The sequence below is a fragment of the Haliotis rubra genome, unplaced genomic scaffold, assembly GCF_003918875.1.
Source record: "Haliotis rubra isolate DU_JTF1 unplaced genomic scaffold, ASM391887v1 Scf28, whole genome shotgun sequence".
In the NCBI taxonomy this organism is placed as follows: Eukaryota; Metazoa; Mollusca; class Gastropoda; order Lepetellida; family Haliotidae; genus Haliotis; species Haliotis rubra.
In genome coordinates this window covers 2,369,909-2,387,174 of record NW_025766891.1, presented here as the reverse complement: position 1 = coordinate 2,387,174, position 17,266 = coordinate 2,369,909, and the positions used below count along the sequence as shown (strand labels likewise).

The 17,266-nt window shown below is 43.0% G+C and overlaps 1 protein-coding gene across 1 annotated transcript; it reads right to left on the bottom strand.

The window, feature by feature from the left end:
* Positions 1-8,047: 8,047 nt before the first annotated feature.
* On the bottom strand, positions 8,048-8,482 carry LOC124281180 (myosin light chain kinase, smooth muscle-like). Its single transcript, XM_046717210.1, has one exon. It carries the CDS (start codon positions 8,480-8,482, stop codon positions 8,048-8,050), a length of 435 nt encoding a protein of 144 aa, XP_046573166.1.
* Between the last annotated feature and the right edge of the window lie 8,784 nt (positions 8,483-17,266).

Below are 17,266 nucleotides of genomic sequence, written 5' to 3'. Positions count from 1 at the left end.
ATTACACTATACATGTGGTTAGAGCGAACTGTATTGTACATCGCGTGTATTCTGTAATTACCGTGTAATGAACCTCACAGATGATTTATCGCATAAAGTGTTAAGTCTCACTAACAATGCTTATAACTTACATTCAGGTACATTACAAACCTATGGAGGATTTACTGGTGTCTTAAATGAAACTCAAACTGAAATGACCATATCATTGTATTTGTAATTATAGAAACGAGCATAGGTTTGCCCCCAAATACTTATATTGATATATATTGAAGAAAAAACACTATATTAACATTGTCTGGAGTGGTACAAACGTCACGGTGTGGGTGTTGGTGGGAACATAGTGTGGGGGTTGGTGGGAACATGGTGTGGGTGTTGGTGGGAACATGGTGTTGTGATGGGAACATAGTGTGGGTGTTGGTGGGAACATAGTGTGGGTGTTGGTGGGAACATGGTGTGGGTGTTGGTGGGAACATGGTGTGGGTGTTGGTGGGAACATGGTGTGGGTGTTGGTGGGAACATGGTGTTGTGATGGGAACATAGTGTGGGTGTTGGTGGGAACATGGTGTGGGTGTTGGTGGGAACATGGTGTGGGTATTGGTGGGAACATGGTGTGGGTGTTGGTTGGAACATGGTGTGGGTGTTGGTGGGAACATGGTGTGGTGGTGGAAACATGGTGTGGGTGTTGGTGGGAACATGGTGTGGGTGTTAGTGGGAACATGGTGTGGACATAGGAACATGGTGTTGTGATGGAAACATGGTGTGGGTGTTGGTGGGAACATGGTGTTGTGATGGGAACATGGTGTGGGTATTGGTGGGAACATGTTGTGGGTGTTGGTGGGAACATGGTGTTGTGATGGAAACATGGTGTGGGTATTGGTAGGAACATGTTGTGGGTGTTGGTGGGAACATGGTGTGGGTGTTGATGGGAACATGGTGTTGTGTTGATGGGAACATGTTGTGATGGGAACATGGTGTGGGTGTTGGTGGGAAATGGTGTGATGATGGGAACATGGTGTGGGTGTTGGTGGGAACATGGTGTGATGATGGGAACATGGTGTGGGTGTTGGTGGGAACATGGTGTGTTGATGGGGAACATGGTGTGATGGTGTTGGTGGTGTGGGAACATGGTGGGAACATGGTGATGGGAACATGGTGTGGGTGTTGGTGGGAACATGGTGTGGGTGTTGATGGGAACATGGTGTAGGTGGTGGTGGGAACATGGTGTAGGCGTTGGTGGGAACATGGCGTAGGTGTTGGTGGGAACATGGTGCTGATGTTGATGGGAACTTGGTGTTGATGTTGATGGGAACATGATGTTGTGATGGGAACATGGTGTGGGTGTTGATGGGAACATGGTGTGATGATGGGAACATGGTGTGGGTGTTGGTGGGAACATGGTGTGGATATGGGAACATGGTGTGGGTGTTGGTGGGAACATGGTGTGGGTATTGGTGGCAACATGGTGTAGGTGTTGATGGGAACATGGTGTGGGTGTTGGTGGGAACATGGTGTGGGTGTTGATGGGAACATGGTGTGGGTGTTGATGGGAACATGGTATGGGTGTTGATGGGAACATGGTATGGGTGGTCTGCGAACATGGTATGGGTGGTGTGCGAACATGGTATTGGTGGTGTGCGAACATGGTGTGGGTGGTGTGCGAACATGGTATGGGTGGTGTGCGAACATGGTGTGGGTGTTGATGGGAACATGGTATGGGTGGTCTGCGAGCATGGTATGGGTGGTGTGGGAACATGGTATGGGTGGTCTGCGAACATGGTATGGGTGGTGTGCGAACATGGTATTGGTGGTGTGCGAACATGGTGTGGGTGGTGTGCGAACATGGTATGGGTGGTGTTGGAACATGGTGTGGGTGTTGATGGGAACATGGTATGGGTGGTGTGGGAACATGGTGGGAACATGGTATGGGTGTTGAACATGGGATGGTGGTGTGGAACATGGTATTGGTGGAACATGGTGTGGGTGGAACATGGTGTGGGAATGGGAACATGGGTGGTGGTGTAGAACATGGTGTGGGTGGTGTGGGAACATGGTGTGGGTGTTGATGGGAACATGGTGTGGGTGTTGATGGGAACATGGCGTGGGTGTGTGGGAACATGGTGTGGGTGGTGGTAGTAGAACATGGGAACATGGTGTGGGTGTTGGTAGGAACATGGTGTGGGGATAGGAACATGGTGTGGGTGTTGGTGGGAACATGTGTGTGTGAACATTGTGTGGTGTTGATGGGAACATGGTGTGGGTGTTGATGGGAACATGGCGTGATGATGGGAACATGGTGTGGATGTTGGTGGGAACATGGTGTGGATGTTGGTGGGAACATGGTGTGGCGATGGGAACATGGTGTGGGTGTTGGTGGGAATATGGTGTGTGTGTTGATGGGAACATGGTGTGTGTGGTGGTGGGAACATGGTGTAGGCGTTGGTGGGAACATGGTGTAGGTGTTGATGGGAACATGGTGTTGATGTTGATGAGAACATGGTGTTGTGATGGGAACATGGTGTGGGTGTTGATGGGAACATGGTGTGGGTGTTGATGGGAACATGGTGTGATGATGGGAACATGGTGTGGGTGTTGGTGGGAACATGGTGTGGATATGGGAACATGGTGTGGGTGTTGGTGGGAACATGGTGTGGGTGTTGGTGGGAACATGGTGTAGGTGTTGATTGGAACATGGTGTGGGTGTTGATGGGAACATGGTGTGGGGGTTGATGGGAACATGGTATGGGTGGTCTGCGAACATGGTATGGGTGTTGATGGGAACATGGTATGGGTGGTCTGCGAACATGGTATGGGTGGTGTGGGAACATGGTATCGGTGGTGTGCGAACATGGCATGGGTGGTCTGCGAACATGGTGTGGGTGTTGATGGGAACATGGTATGGGTGGTCTGCGAACATGGTATGGGTGGTGTGGGAACATGGTATTGGTGGTCTGCGAACATGGTGTGGGTGTTGATGGGAACATGGTATGGGTGGTGTGCGAACATGGTATGGGTGGTCTGCGAACATGGTATGGGTGGTGTTGGAACATGGTATGGGTGGTGTGCGAACATGGTGTGGGTGTTGATGGGAACATGGTATGGGTGGTCTGCGAACATGGTATGGGTGGTCTGCGAAGATGGTATGGGTGGTGTTGGAACATGGTATGGGTGGTGTGCGAACATGGTGTGGGTGTTGGCGGGGACATTCTTATAGCGCTTTATAGGAATGATCATGTAGCGTGAGCGAACATGTTGCTTTATTACCTACGAGGGCGAAAATATCGGGGTTCATGTTTTTCAAACGAAGCCCTATGCTATGACGTCACGTTTCTACTGTGACATTGCGTTCTATATGCGGCGACGGCGGATAGCCAGCCTATGTTTGAAAGTAGATTTGGGTCTATTTTCCTCAATTTGACGACCGGAAATAAACCCATATTATGCTATGTTTACGACACGAGTACCTAAATGTTGGTATTTCCCAACCGAGAGCGAGGTGTTTACATGTAACTCCATGTTACAATATACAATTCTACACGAATTGTATTCTGGTATGAAGTCGAAAACATAGTATGATATAGGCACGAATATGATATTCTGGTCATTACCGAAGTCGTCAAATTCAGGTAAATATATCAGTATTTTCAGAATTGTATTCTGGCATGATAAAAAAAACAACAACTCCATAGTACAATGTTAGCATGCTTCTTATGTTCTTATCTGCTGGGGCGGTGGGGTAGTCTAGTGGTTAAAGCGTTGGCTCCTCACGCCGAAGACCCGGGTTCGAATCCCCACATGGGTACAATGTGTGAAGCCCATTTCTGGTGATCCCCGCCATGATGTTGCTGGAATATTGCTAAAAGCGGCGTAAAACCAAATTCAGTCAGTCAGTCTTTATCTGCTTCTTCGATAGCGTGAGTGGTTGAGTGAGTGAGTGAGTGAGTGAGTGAGTGAGTGAGTGAGTGAGTGAGTGGTTGAGTGAGTGAGTGAGTGAGTGAGTGGATTTTTCTCGTGACGACGAAACATGTTTTACATTACTATACAACATTGTCTTCCCACGTTTCCCTCAGTAACAGCATCAAAGACATAACCAAGAGCAACATGGGTATATTAATTCAATAATCACTTTCTTACTATCTGTTATCAACCAGTCTAGGGCAGCAATATCCTTTGAAGGCTACCAGAAACGTACAATATCTATATTTCATCAACACCCAACACTATATTTCACAAAATGTCATTCAAGTAAATTAGTCTGTCTGACAAGAAACTTACAGAGTTACCACGCTCGTGTATAGATCCACCATTTGAAAGTATAATCAAAGTAGACCATGGCAACCTTTCAGGAACGCTTAAACAGCTTGAGGGTAGATTAGAAAGACGTGTCAATATGTTCTGTCTGAGGCACGTACTTTAGAAAGGGGGATCATAAGTCTGTCTTGACAAACAAAATGAAAAATGATAATTTCACTTATACTGAAGTACTGACTTAATCATGTGTAAGTAAAATCCTTGTTAAAATGTCTTTTGTCTTTCAAATTATCAGCTGTTGCTCGTTATCAAAGTACATATTGTAGTGTGCTTTTTGTCAGATCTTGAGTGAAGATGGAATACATTGTGTATACGATGTGCTTTCGTAAACGATAAAATGCGCAATACCACGTCACATCATGCTTGAAACAAGGTGGGGTGGTGGGGTATCTAGTGGTTAATGCATTCGCTCGTCACACCGACGACCCGGGTGCGATGCCCCACATGAGTACAATGTGTGAAGCCCATTTCTGGTGTCCCCCGCCGTGATATTGCTGGAATATTGTTTAAGGTGGCGTAAACCTAAACTCACTCACTCACTGAAGCAAGCTATAGCAGGAGTATTTAGGGATCGTTCATAATTTATGGCCAGGGGGGTTGATGATGATTTTTATGGAGAAGCATGTACAATGTGAATGACCCCCCAGTAAAATTTATGTACAAAGTAAGTGGTACCCCCTTGCATGTCATGTACAAAATCAATGACCCCCCCTTCCCCTTCCAATATTTTTTAAGCATAATTTTAAAATATTTTTATGTACAAAATTGCTGACCCCCTAGAAACATGTGTACAAAATTGATGACCCCCTACCTCCCCAGAACAAAATGGGCGACCCCCCTTAAAATCATCATCACCCCCCCTAGCCATAAAGTATGAATGGTCCCTTACCACACAGTGTGTATAGTTTAATGTGTGAAACCCATGTCTGGCCGGTATCCTTACGTCCCATTCTGCCTGCAATCCAAAGTTGCAAACATTCCAGTTTGCCTACAAAAATTACTATTTTGACAGACTGATCAATTAAGACTTGTCAAATTGACAAACAAAATCTCCATATTTTGTATACATGTATTATATTCCATGACATTGTGTCAATTCCAGTAATTATGTATTATATTCCGTGATATTTTGTCAATTTCAATGAAAGAAATGCTTTCAGAGAGAATAAAGATGCATTTCTTCCCGTATTGCCTACAATTAACTTTTGGTCAAGTTCATTTTAATAAGGGAAGAATATGTCAGCATATGAATTAAATTCCTGATCACTGGACCTTATCATGTTGTTTTAGCGTGTAGGCAGAATGGACTGTAGGCAGAATGGGAAGACATTGTTCGTTATATCCCCAGACTGTTACAAGCGCAAGATTACCTATGATGTACCTGACCTATGTCATCTCACAGGAGCAATTGTCCCTTGCCATAAAACAAGTGTAGCAGCTCTGAGTCACCTGGAAGAGGTATGGGCCATGTGTCATCAAACAGGTTGAAATGTCCTCTGTTATCACACAGTAGGAAGTGTCCTTTGTCGTCACACAGGTGGAAGTGTCCTTTGTTATCAAACAGGTGGAAGTGTCCTCTGTTATCACACAGGTGGAAGTGTCCTTTGTCGTCAGACAGGTGGAAGTGTCCTCTGTTATCACACAGGTGGAAATGTCCTTTGTCGCCACACAGGTGTCTGTCATCACACAGGTGGAAGTGTCTTCTGTTATCACACAGGTGGAAGTGTCCTTTGTCGTCACACAGGTGGAAGTTTCTCATGGTATCACACAGGTGGAAGTGTCCTTTGTCGTCACACAGGTGGAAGTGTCTTCTGTTATCACACAGGTGGAAGTGTCCTTTGTCGTCACACAGGTGGACGTTTCTCATGTTATCACACAGGTGGAAGTGTCCTTTGTCGTCACACAGGTGGAAGTGTCTTCTGTTATCACACAGGTGGAAGTGTCCTTTGTCGTCACACAGGTGGAAGTGTCCTCTGTTATCACACAGGTGGAAGTGTCCTTTGTTATCACACAGGTGGAAGTGTCCTCTGTTATGAAACAGGTGGAAGTGTCCTCTGTTATCACACAGGTGGAAGTGTCCTCTGTTATCACACAGGTGGAAGTGTCCTCTCTTATCACAAAGGTGGAAGTGTCCTCTGTTATCACGCAGGTGGAAGTGTCCTCTGTTATCACACAGGTGGAAGTGTCCTTTGTCGTCACACAGGTGGAAGTTTCTCATGTTATCACACAGGTGGAAGTGTTTTTTGTTGTCACAGAAGTGTAACAGTCCTGTGCCATCTTACGAGAGAAATGTCCCTTGTCATCACACACGTGAAGATCTGGGCTAATCTCCAGCAACCCATGCTTGTCGTAAGAGGCGACTAACGGGATCGGGTGGTCAAGGTCGCTGATTTGGTTGACACGTGTTAATTGCGTAGATCGATGCTCATGTTGATGATCACTGGATTGTCTGGTCAAGATTCGATTAATTACACACCGCCTCCACATAGCTAGAGTATTGCTGAATGCGGTGTTAAACAGCAAATTTATCATTACACATTTGTAAATGCCCTTTGTCATCACACAGGTGCAATTGTCACCAAACAGGAGCACAGTCTCGTGTCAACTCACAGGCCTTCCACTTCAAAACCTTTTATCATAAAATAACATGTGCATTGAAAATTGATATAAGGAAAAAAGAACGAATTTCTATTTTCATTTTGCGACAACGGATACAATACTGTCACTATATGCTGCAAATTATGGGGACGTAAACATAAAACATTGAATGAAATGTGCAATGTTTAGCGTTAAAGCATACTTAATTCAACATCGTGAACCACCACAGATAAAGGAGATAGCCAGCTGGGCCTACTCGGCTTATTTCGCCATCTGTATAATACCTATCGGATGAAGACAAGACGAGTGCAGAGATGGTAATACAACTGAAACCGTGAGCCTTGATGTGTTTTTTGATTGGTCTAAGTAAAAACAGAAATCAAGGATGTAGTTATTTTATGTCTCTTCCGTGATGTGGAGGGTCAAGGGGATATTCTTTGCCAATTAGTAGTGACATATTACTTTTTTCGTGAAGGCTATCACTTTCGAAAAAAAGACGGGCTAATTCTTGTTGTCGAAACAGCCTGCGATTTGTTGTCATAGCTCTTTGGTTGATGCTAATGAATCTTACAGTCGTCGCATGAGACCTACTGGCCATCTACAGGACGGAGATGTTATAGTTTGTGTAAGTCACACAATTACACAGGATAAACAGTTTGTAAAGATCACACATTTACTCTGGGTACACAGTTTGTGCGAGTCACACAATTCATTAGGAAAAACAGTTTGTATAGGTCACATACTTTCACAGGATATAGAGTTTGTACAGGTCATATACTTTCATAGGACATAGAGTTTGTACAGGTCATTCACTTACACAGGATATAGAATTTGTACAGGTAACACACTTGCACAGGATACAGAGTTGCACAGGATATAGAGTTTGTATAGGTCACACACTTGCACAGGATATAGAGTTTGTATAAATCATTAACTTGCACAGGATATAGAGTTAGTATAGGTCACACAATTTCATAGGATAAAAAAATTGTGCAGGTCACACCTTCACAGGATATAGAGTTTGTACGGGTTAAATTGCACGGGATAAGGAGATTTTCGAGGTCACACACTTTCATAAGATACACAAGTCGTACAGGTAACGTACTTCCACGGGACACATAGTGCGTGTAGGTCACACAGATCAACTCGGTTTCGGCAGGTCACCAACATCACACAAGCAAATCGGTTTCGGCAGGTCACATACATCACACAGGTCTCTCAGCTTCGGCAGGTCACATATATTACACAGACCACTCGGTTTAGGCAGGTCACATACATCACACAGGCCACTCGGTTTAGGCAGGTCACATACATCACACAGGCCACTCAGCTTCGGCAGGTCACACACATCACACAGACCACTCAGTTTAGGCAGGTCACATACATCACACAGGCCACTCAGCTTCGGCAGGTCACACACATCACACAGACCACTCGGTTTCGGCAGGTCACACACATCACACAGGCCACTCAGTTTCGATAGGTCACATACATCACACAGGCCACTCAGTTTAGGCAGGTCACACGTGTCACATGCTTTATGAGGGTCACATACGTCACACAGGTCACTGTTCATGCTGCTCATGACCAGATACGCTACACAGGTTTGGGTCCCTCCTTGATACGATTTCAAGCTTCTTCTTCCTTTGGTTTTTCAGATATTAAATGAATGCATATCAAAGGTGACATTGTCGGTCTTGTGAAATATGAAATACATTCGTGCAATAAATACAAATCTAGTTAAGAGCGAGAGAAGAAAAGGGATAACATAACTACATGTACGTACTTTATGTACAATATATACTCATGCCAATAATGGTTGTCACCGCCTTCAATTTTTTTATTGTAGAGAGGGTGTGGGGAGGGGGATGACAACCATTATTGGCATCGATATACCCGCTTCAATTCGACCCAACATCGTCCCAGAAGTGAAAGACCAAGAGTGACCACTCCTGCTGAGGGCCGATTCAACCTCGTGTTTCACCTACGTCACCCAGTTGCTACAGCAACGGACACTGCAGGACAGGTACCTGGTCTATGAGGAATTTCCGACCAGGCCATCTCAAATCGTCTAAGGGAAGTAGGAATTCGAGCATATCGACCAAAAAGTTGGACCTGTTCTGTCCAATGGTGCAACAGAGTACACTCATGGAACCTGGGGAACTGGCGACGCGTTTGGTTCAGCGATGAATCGAGTTTCCTCCTGCAACGACGGGATGGGAAACAACGTCTCTGTCGACGTCAACACGAACGTTTAAACGCCGAACTGCGTTCGACAGGTGGGCAGATTTGGCCAATGCGTTTCTTCTTTTGAAGAGAGTACTTTAATATATGGCAACATAGATCCACAGAGGTTGAGAACGCCATTTTCTATTTTGCGAAGAGTATCAAACACCAAACGTGTGGGTCGTATTCACTTTATGATAGATAGCATTGAGGTTAGCAATGAGTTTTTTACGTGTGTCATCTCGTCCAAATATCAATCAGGACCTCTCATTGTAGGTGGTTATATTGTTAATACGACGGATCAATAATATGTTCTGTTTATTGCGTAGATCGGTGTAGATTATTACTCTGTTTTCAAAAACACAAAGTGAACAAAATTTACTATGTTGGGCTGGTGATATACGGCTCCATTGTCTCTTTTCCGAAATGATGTCATACTGTCTTTATGTTCAATGTTATTGTTGACGGTTGAGGTGGTCAAAATGTCATGATCCCTAAACTTCTCCATGCCGTTTATCTGGTTAGTTAGTTTGTTGGTTTGTTGGTTGTGTCACGCCGCACGCAGCAATATTCCAGCTATATGGCGGTGGCCCTGGTCTCTAAATCTGGACCAGGCAATCCAGTCATCATTGAGTAATAATCAGTGAATATAATACCGTTATGCAAAATACTAGGCGCACTGAAATCATTTATGAGATGTTTGTACTTTTGAGACAGCCCTCCATTTTGGCAAAATGAAGCGTATGCATTATATAAAAGCTATCAATGAATTAATATTGATCTGCTTATACTTTGGAGAACATAAAGCGCAAATAAAACCTACCAGGTTCGCGGGCTTGGATTGGCAGATTTAGGGAATCTATCTACAGGGCAACATCAGGTTTATGTGTTAGGAAAACACGATATCCGCAACTAAATCCACCCAGCATGCAGCAGTGGACATGCGCAAAAATATGTTCCCATTGTTTTCTGTCTCATAATTAGTGGCTTGGAGTTCTCGGGAACTCCAGTTTATAAAACCCGAAAATAGACATTAGAATGAACGAAATGAGTATGACCAGAGTATCCGTAGCCAGACGAACGACAACCATCTCTCTTTATGCAATTGCGGACTCAGTGACCAATCAACGTCCCTGATTTATACAAGAATCCCAGATTCATAAAAGAGCCTGGGAAACGTATCGCTAATTGGACGTGAGTAGACACAGCAACAAGTTATTGTTCACTACTTGCCCTGATCGCAGAGCTATTGCTGCCCTATAAGCAATTATTATAAACATATTCTGGGTTTAACGATTATCATAAATATATTTTATCATCATGGAGCAATTATTGGCCGTCCCGTTGCGATTTATGATCTGAACAAAGGATTGCCAACGATTAATAGCTTTTGCTGGTCATAAATAGACAGGAATATCTCCCGAGTCACATCTCATGAGCCCATGCTGGTTGTGAAGTGTTGTACATACATGTAGCTGGACTATTTAGACTTCGGAAGTGAGTATGGTTCCACCAATTCCAGTAAATAACACGGCGGGGGGACACCAGAAATGGGCTTCATACATTGTACCCATGTGGGGAATCGAACCCGGGTCTTCAGCGTGACGAGCGAACGCTTTAACCACAAGGCTTCCCCGCCATCTTTATACTTCAGACATGATGCTTAATTTGATCGTAAAAATAGTTGTCTGTGCGTTTTGGTCTTAAATAATCAACCATGCAAACCAATAATCGTTCGAATCATAGATTATCCCCAAATATGTTTCTAGGTTGACAACAACATGCCCACGCTCAATGTTCCTCCACAGTATTGATCACCTTGGTCCTTTGTCCCATATCAAGATGACGCCCCATAAAATGTTATTCAAAGCTGGCTTTAAATAACCTCACTCACTCAAAAATAGTCCAGTGCCATTTTGAAAGAGTAAGGTTTCTCTTGTATAGCAACTTAAGTCCATCAACTGATAAAACTGAAAGTAACATATGGATTACACTTTATTTGTAAAGTTCAGATGCTTGTACTTTGTGGGGATGAGGGGATGCATCAGGGATTCGAACCCACGCTCGAGTCTAATTAAATTTATCAGCACACAAGGTCAGCGATTTAAACCATCGCGGCTTTCTCAAAAGTGGAAGTCAGACAATTGGTAGTCTAGATCACGTGCGTTGTGTGGCCGTCCGACGAGCGTTAGGCATTGAATGCTCCTGTTATTGAAACTTGTTTGATAGGGTTCTTTCCCAATGCTTCGCTCACTAAATCAAAGACTTCAGCCAAATTAAGGATGCAGTTAAAAAATTGAGGTGTGACAGTGAAACTCATTGAATGGTAGAGAGTACACAGAAATGTTACAGCATCATAGGTCATTTCTAGTGATCATAACATTAATCTATCCTATGATCAGTGGACCTTGACAATGACAATTGGTATTCAGTGTAACGGTACATTCTTTCCACGATCGAAATTTTCTGGGACTGATTCTACAGGATCAATATGCGACTGGAGGGACAGTGTCTGTTGTGCATTTCGCAGAGGCTGACCAACAGGAGATGTCCAGATAATATTGCTTGGACTCCGGTTTTATCAAGTAAATGTACTGTGGGTGTTCAAAATGTATTTGCCTCCAACAGCTGAATACAAAAACTGTGTGAATTGAATTAGTAAATACAAATAATAAGTACATATATACATTATACCTAGATCCAGCTGGCAATACTGCCTGATACATTGATGGTGTGAAAGAACACATTCTGTCAGTGTGGACAGGGAAACAATCATATGCTCTTACTTTCGCTCACTCTATAACACCCACCCTCAGCAACACTCGCACAGACAGACACGCGCACGCACGCACGCACGCACATGAGACAAAACCTGCATGTCACGTGTCAAAACACGTGGGACTCTCGCGCTTCCCTTCACACGGTCAGCGGTAGATCAAAGCTTAGTGCGGATACGTGAGTCAATTTTGTGTTGATTTAGCCGGTTGGTTTGTAAAATATACCGTCCGGAAACGGAAACCGAATATCCGTTATAGACAGTCACTTTTATAAGAGATTGTTTTTTTCTAAAAATTGTCCGGAAGGCGAGGTTTCCGGATATCTGGAGTTCGGGTATCCGAGGTCTCACTGTATATACATGGGATTTTCATCACATACGAACACATTCTGGGAAATTGAATAGTGAGAAACGGGTGCCAAAGGAACGGTTCAAAGACAGAAGTACTAGAAATCATCGTCCTTGACGTCATACACTCATATACTCATATCTGAAAACAGTCGTTATATACTTTTATATGTGTGCATATATAGAAATACACGACAGAAGAAATATTTAGGAAAATCAATCCCGTTTGCTATGTCAGACATCTGATTCTTTACATCCGATGCTCTGTTTATAGTGAAAACCGGGATGTATTAACATCAACCACGTCTCCACGCGTGCAACTTGAAATTCAGTGGAAACCCTTGCCGTTATACAATGACTTATCGATAGTCAGTGTCAGTAATCACAGTTATGAAGAGATAATCATAAACCAATTCGTCAGTTATCTCCCCCTAGTCTCTCTGTCACACTTCTTCACACCATTATGTTTGTCTGTGATCGTATTCAGGACTTTTAGCCTGAGTTCTGACGTAATCTTTACTGTATTAGACTGACCTCACCATTGACAATCAAACCCGTGAAGATCCAGAATAGAATTGGTTTTCAGCAACCCATGCATGTTGTAAAAGGAGACTAGCTTGATCGGGTGGTCATTCTCGCTGACTTGCCACATGTCATCGTATCCCAGTTGATCACTGGATTGTCCGTACACGATTATGTAAAGACGGGTGCCATATAGCTGGAAGATTGCTGAACGCGGCGTTATACAACAAACAAAAGCTTGTCCAGCTTGACCTGAGCTACTCTACATATGCATGACCAGGGAGGTCAAATGGCACAACGTACAGGTCGAGTTAACTTCATTAAATAGGGGAGCAGAGAATGTTATTAATGTTGCGTTCGTGCGAAGCATTCATACATGGATTCGTTACAGAACTTTTCCCGGAAAACAACACTTCCGAAAAAACAATAATTTCATGTTTTAATTTAATTGTTTCTACAGTCATATGCTATCTCGTTTGGTTTGCTAACTTCACAACATACAGACGTCAGTTACTTTCTCAATCTGTTTAACTCTCGCTAGTTGCTGTTACTCGCTGCCTAAAAGCCCGAACAGGAAACATTAAACCAACTGTACCTTGCTGTTTAAAGAAAGTTAGGACATTGCTGACGATTTCCCGACACTGAGAGGTCAAACGGCGACCTTGTCTCGTCTGTTCGGACTGCTTACAATCAACTAACAAAGGTGCACCCCTTTACAATAATAGACCCAACCAGTTGTGACCGGTCACGCAATTCATTAGTATGCACTTGATCAGGTCAAGCTGAACAAGCTGTAGCTAACACACCAGGCCAGAGCATCATGTCATTATTCACAGTGTTGTCTTCTTCAATAAACAATACATTTCAGCAAATCAGTCCTGATCAAAAAGAAAGCCAACTCTTAAACTTACACACAGCCTCAACAGTCATGACCTTGCAATCAACTGATTGCCAGACAGCCTCCGTGGTGTAGTGGTTAGAGCGTCCGCCCGGAGAGCGGAAGGTCGCGGGTTCGATCCCCGACCGCGTCATACCAAAAGACGTTAAAATATGGTACTTGTTGGTCCCTGCCTGGCGCTCGGCATTAATGGGTACAACAAGGACTGGTCGGCTCGGAGTCAGTATAATGTGTCTGAGTGGGGTATTCATGCTTCACTGCGGCATGGTATCTCAGTGGGCTAGCACTATATAATCAGCTTCAGTCTAGGCTAGTACAAGCAGCCGCACATACACATACACTCGCATGCACGTCGTCATATGAGCGTAATATTCTCAAGCACGACGTTAAACCAAATTTCACCTCACCTCACCTCACTTATTGCCGGGGCGGTAGGGTAGCCTAATGGTTAAAGCGTTGGCTCGTCACGCCGAAGACCCGGGTTCGATTCCCCACATGGGCACAATGTGTGAAGCCCATTTCTGGTGTCCCCCCGCCGTGATGTTGCTGGAATATTGCTAAAAGCGGCGTAAAGCCAAACTCAGTCAGTCACATATTGCCAAGGTTAACTGTACAGAACGGGACAATTACGATAAATAGTGATGATTATTCCTTTCCAACTACGTTTACAAAACATAATCGATATTTTCAACATCAACAGAAACAGAATCAAATTTTACATGTTGTATTTAGATGCCATGGCTAACAGCTCCATAAGGGAAATGATAAGAGATCAATTCGCGCTTAATATTTACGTCATCTTTTAGGCGTACCTCTATTTATACTCGTAACTATATTTACACAACTCAAGAGTACATTGTCCAAGAAACAAGAGATCATTTAGGACCTTGGGGCGTGATTACTGTATTGATAGGCCAGGCATGAAATGGAGACGATTTCGATAAATCTAATAAACAAAATCAGTTCTAACGAAAACAACACTCACGAAAAGAACATACATATAGTCACAACTCATCATCCATGTTTTTAGATCAATTTAAAACCACTCTCGCCCAGATAACAGCTCTTTTTTTCAGAAAAGAAGTGGAAAGGATTTTATTCTCATAACTCATACAAAATGGTACAGAGAACTAACAAGTCTTTTCAATTCACTGTCATGTATTGTACCAGTGTCTGATGGATGTAGTGAGCTAGCCCGCCTCGTGTAACAGCCATTTACACACACTGGAATTGATTCCACAACCGTGTATTTACACCGCTTTTCTACTATCACGGTATGAAATATGCTGTCAATTAAACCAATCCGGGATTAGCGCATTATTCACGGATAATGGCCGCATGTCACATTCCCAACCTGAAACGATGGCAATATGTAACTCTCATTCAGGGTAAATATTGACCATCAATTATCTCTCTTGTCCGACGCGATGAGTATTCTCTGGCCGGCTGTGATGCATGGAATAGAGAGCATAGTTAACTGTTAGATGTTACATTGGTAGCTCTCGTATGTTTGTAGGGTCTGGTAGTGGAGATAGAACAAGTCTTAACGTGGGCTGTGACTGATGTTTTGAGACCAGAGATTTTGGCCTACAGCTATTTTCATCACTTAAAATATACACTCGGGATTCGTTGGGTGATTTCAAAATGCCAATTACACAAATAAAATAAAAGCATGTAATACTATTAGGTAAATCTATAGACGTTTCACTCTATGTCAAGAGAACATTTACTTCTTAGTCAGCGGAGATGTATGTTCAATGTCTCGTTGTTCTGACAAGTATCTCATCGCTATAGTGACTGAGTGAGGTTTTACGCCGTTTTTAGCAATATTCCAGCAATATCCCATCGGGGTACACCACACATTGTAGCCATATATATTGGGAATCAAACCCGTGTTTTCGGCGTGACGAGCTGACGCTTTAACCGCTAGGCTACCCCACCGCCCCTCCCAACGATAATGATACCTAAAAATGATACTTTGATACATAAGTTAAGGCCAATGCTGGTTAGCCTCTATAAAACCATTTGGGGTTACTCTTCATACAAATTTGTGAATGTTGTTTTAACGGGGTGTTCCTTGTATTATATTGTCCTACTTTTCTTTGGAAAGTATTTAACGCGGGGAGAAAGATTAAAATTTTGTTCTACAGTCATGTTTCCTTGCGTTAATGTTAATAATCGGAATGCATACCATTTAACTCCGCGCTACACACGGCTTTTGAAGAAACACGTCAACAGGAATAACCTCCAAGATTGCTTGCATATCATAAGCCTAAACATACTTTACACAACAGTGGCAAATCAGACACGTTGTTCAGCACTAATTTGGCAACGGCCCTGTTCATACCATTACCTCTAATCATGAAACTGTACTCAGTTAGTGGGCTTGGCTGGATATTTGTTTTCGAGTTTTTAAAAATATGTAATTGTTTGACTAGCTAAAATGGTATAACACTTTGCAATATGTGTACATGATAATAATAAGGGTTAGTTTTGAAAATTACAAAGGTTTGATGAAGAAACTGTTCAAAGAGGAGGGGAACGCGATCTGTGACGGTGGATTATCTATTTCTCATCTTCATGTCTTAGATTCGAGCTTATGACGAATTAAACGAGACAACACATAAAATGATACAAAACACCAATACACAACAAAGAACATAAAAAAAGAAAACAGAGCTCCAATTAACAAAATGAAAACAAAGTAAAGAAAAACACACATTTTATCATTATATTTTTTTCATATTTCCACAGCTCTTCAAATGGATTTTGTGCAAAGAACATTGGTATATCCTCAAAAGCACATTATATGACATCAATGTTCATCGTTTTCCACACCCGTACCATTACGAAACATGATCAGTTCTAACTTAAATCACTGCAAGAACTGAAAAAAATTGCACGCTCGTTTCCAATGACACCGCTAACAGTTCACATTAAAAGTATTATTTTAACAAACCCTTGTGGCAAAGGAGCATTTCAGCCGCCTCTCCATTTCGACTGCTAAATGTACCCAACGTAGGTGACATGTTGGCAGGAACATGATTCGGCTGTGTGACGTATTTCCTTTGACCAATGGATTACTTACTTGGGTTTTACCAAAACAACAAACTGGATTTGTTTTGATTTACATCAAGCGTCAGTTCTAATGAAGACAGCATGCAAAGCACAGCACACGTGGCCTTGCCGATCATCATTTTATGTCTCTCTTTTCATTCATGTTTGCCTATGTTATATTTCTGCTGATACAATATTTGCTCTGCCAGCATTGATCAATGGAGTCGCATGGCCCACCTCGTCAAACAAACAATCCCATAATATACACTACACTCACATCTATTGGGATCGATTAAACAGTCGTACTTTACACCGTTTCTTCAACTGTCCAGGAATCAAATACAATGTCTGTGAAAACAACACCAGGCATACGGTGTTTTTTTCATTTATGAAGCCAGCGTGTTATATTCCCGAACCGAAACGACTGTTATATTTCTGGAACATTTTTTTCTGCTGTGTAACACTGCACTCAACTTTATTCAAGCTATACGATAGTAATACCTGAAGCCATTTCAGTAAACTGTTGACAATCC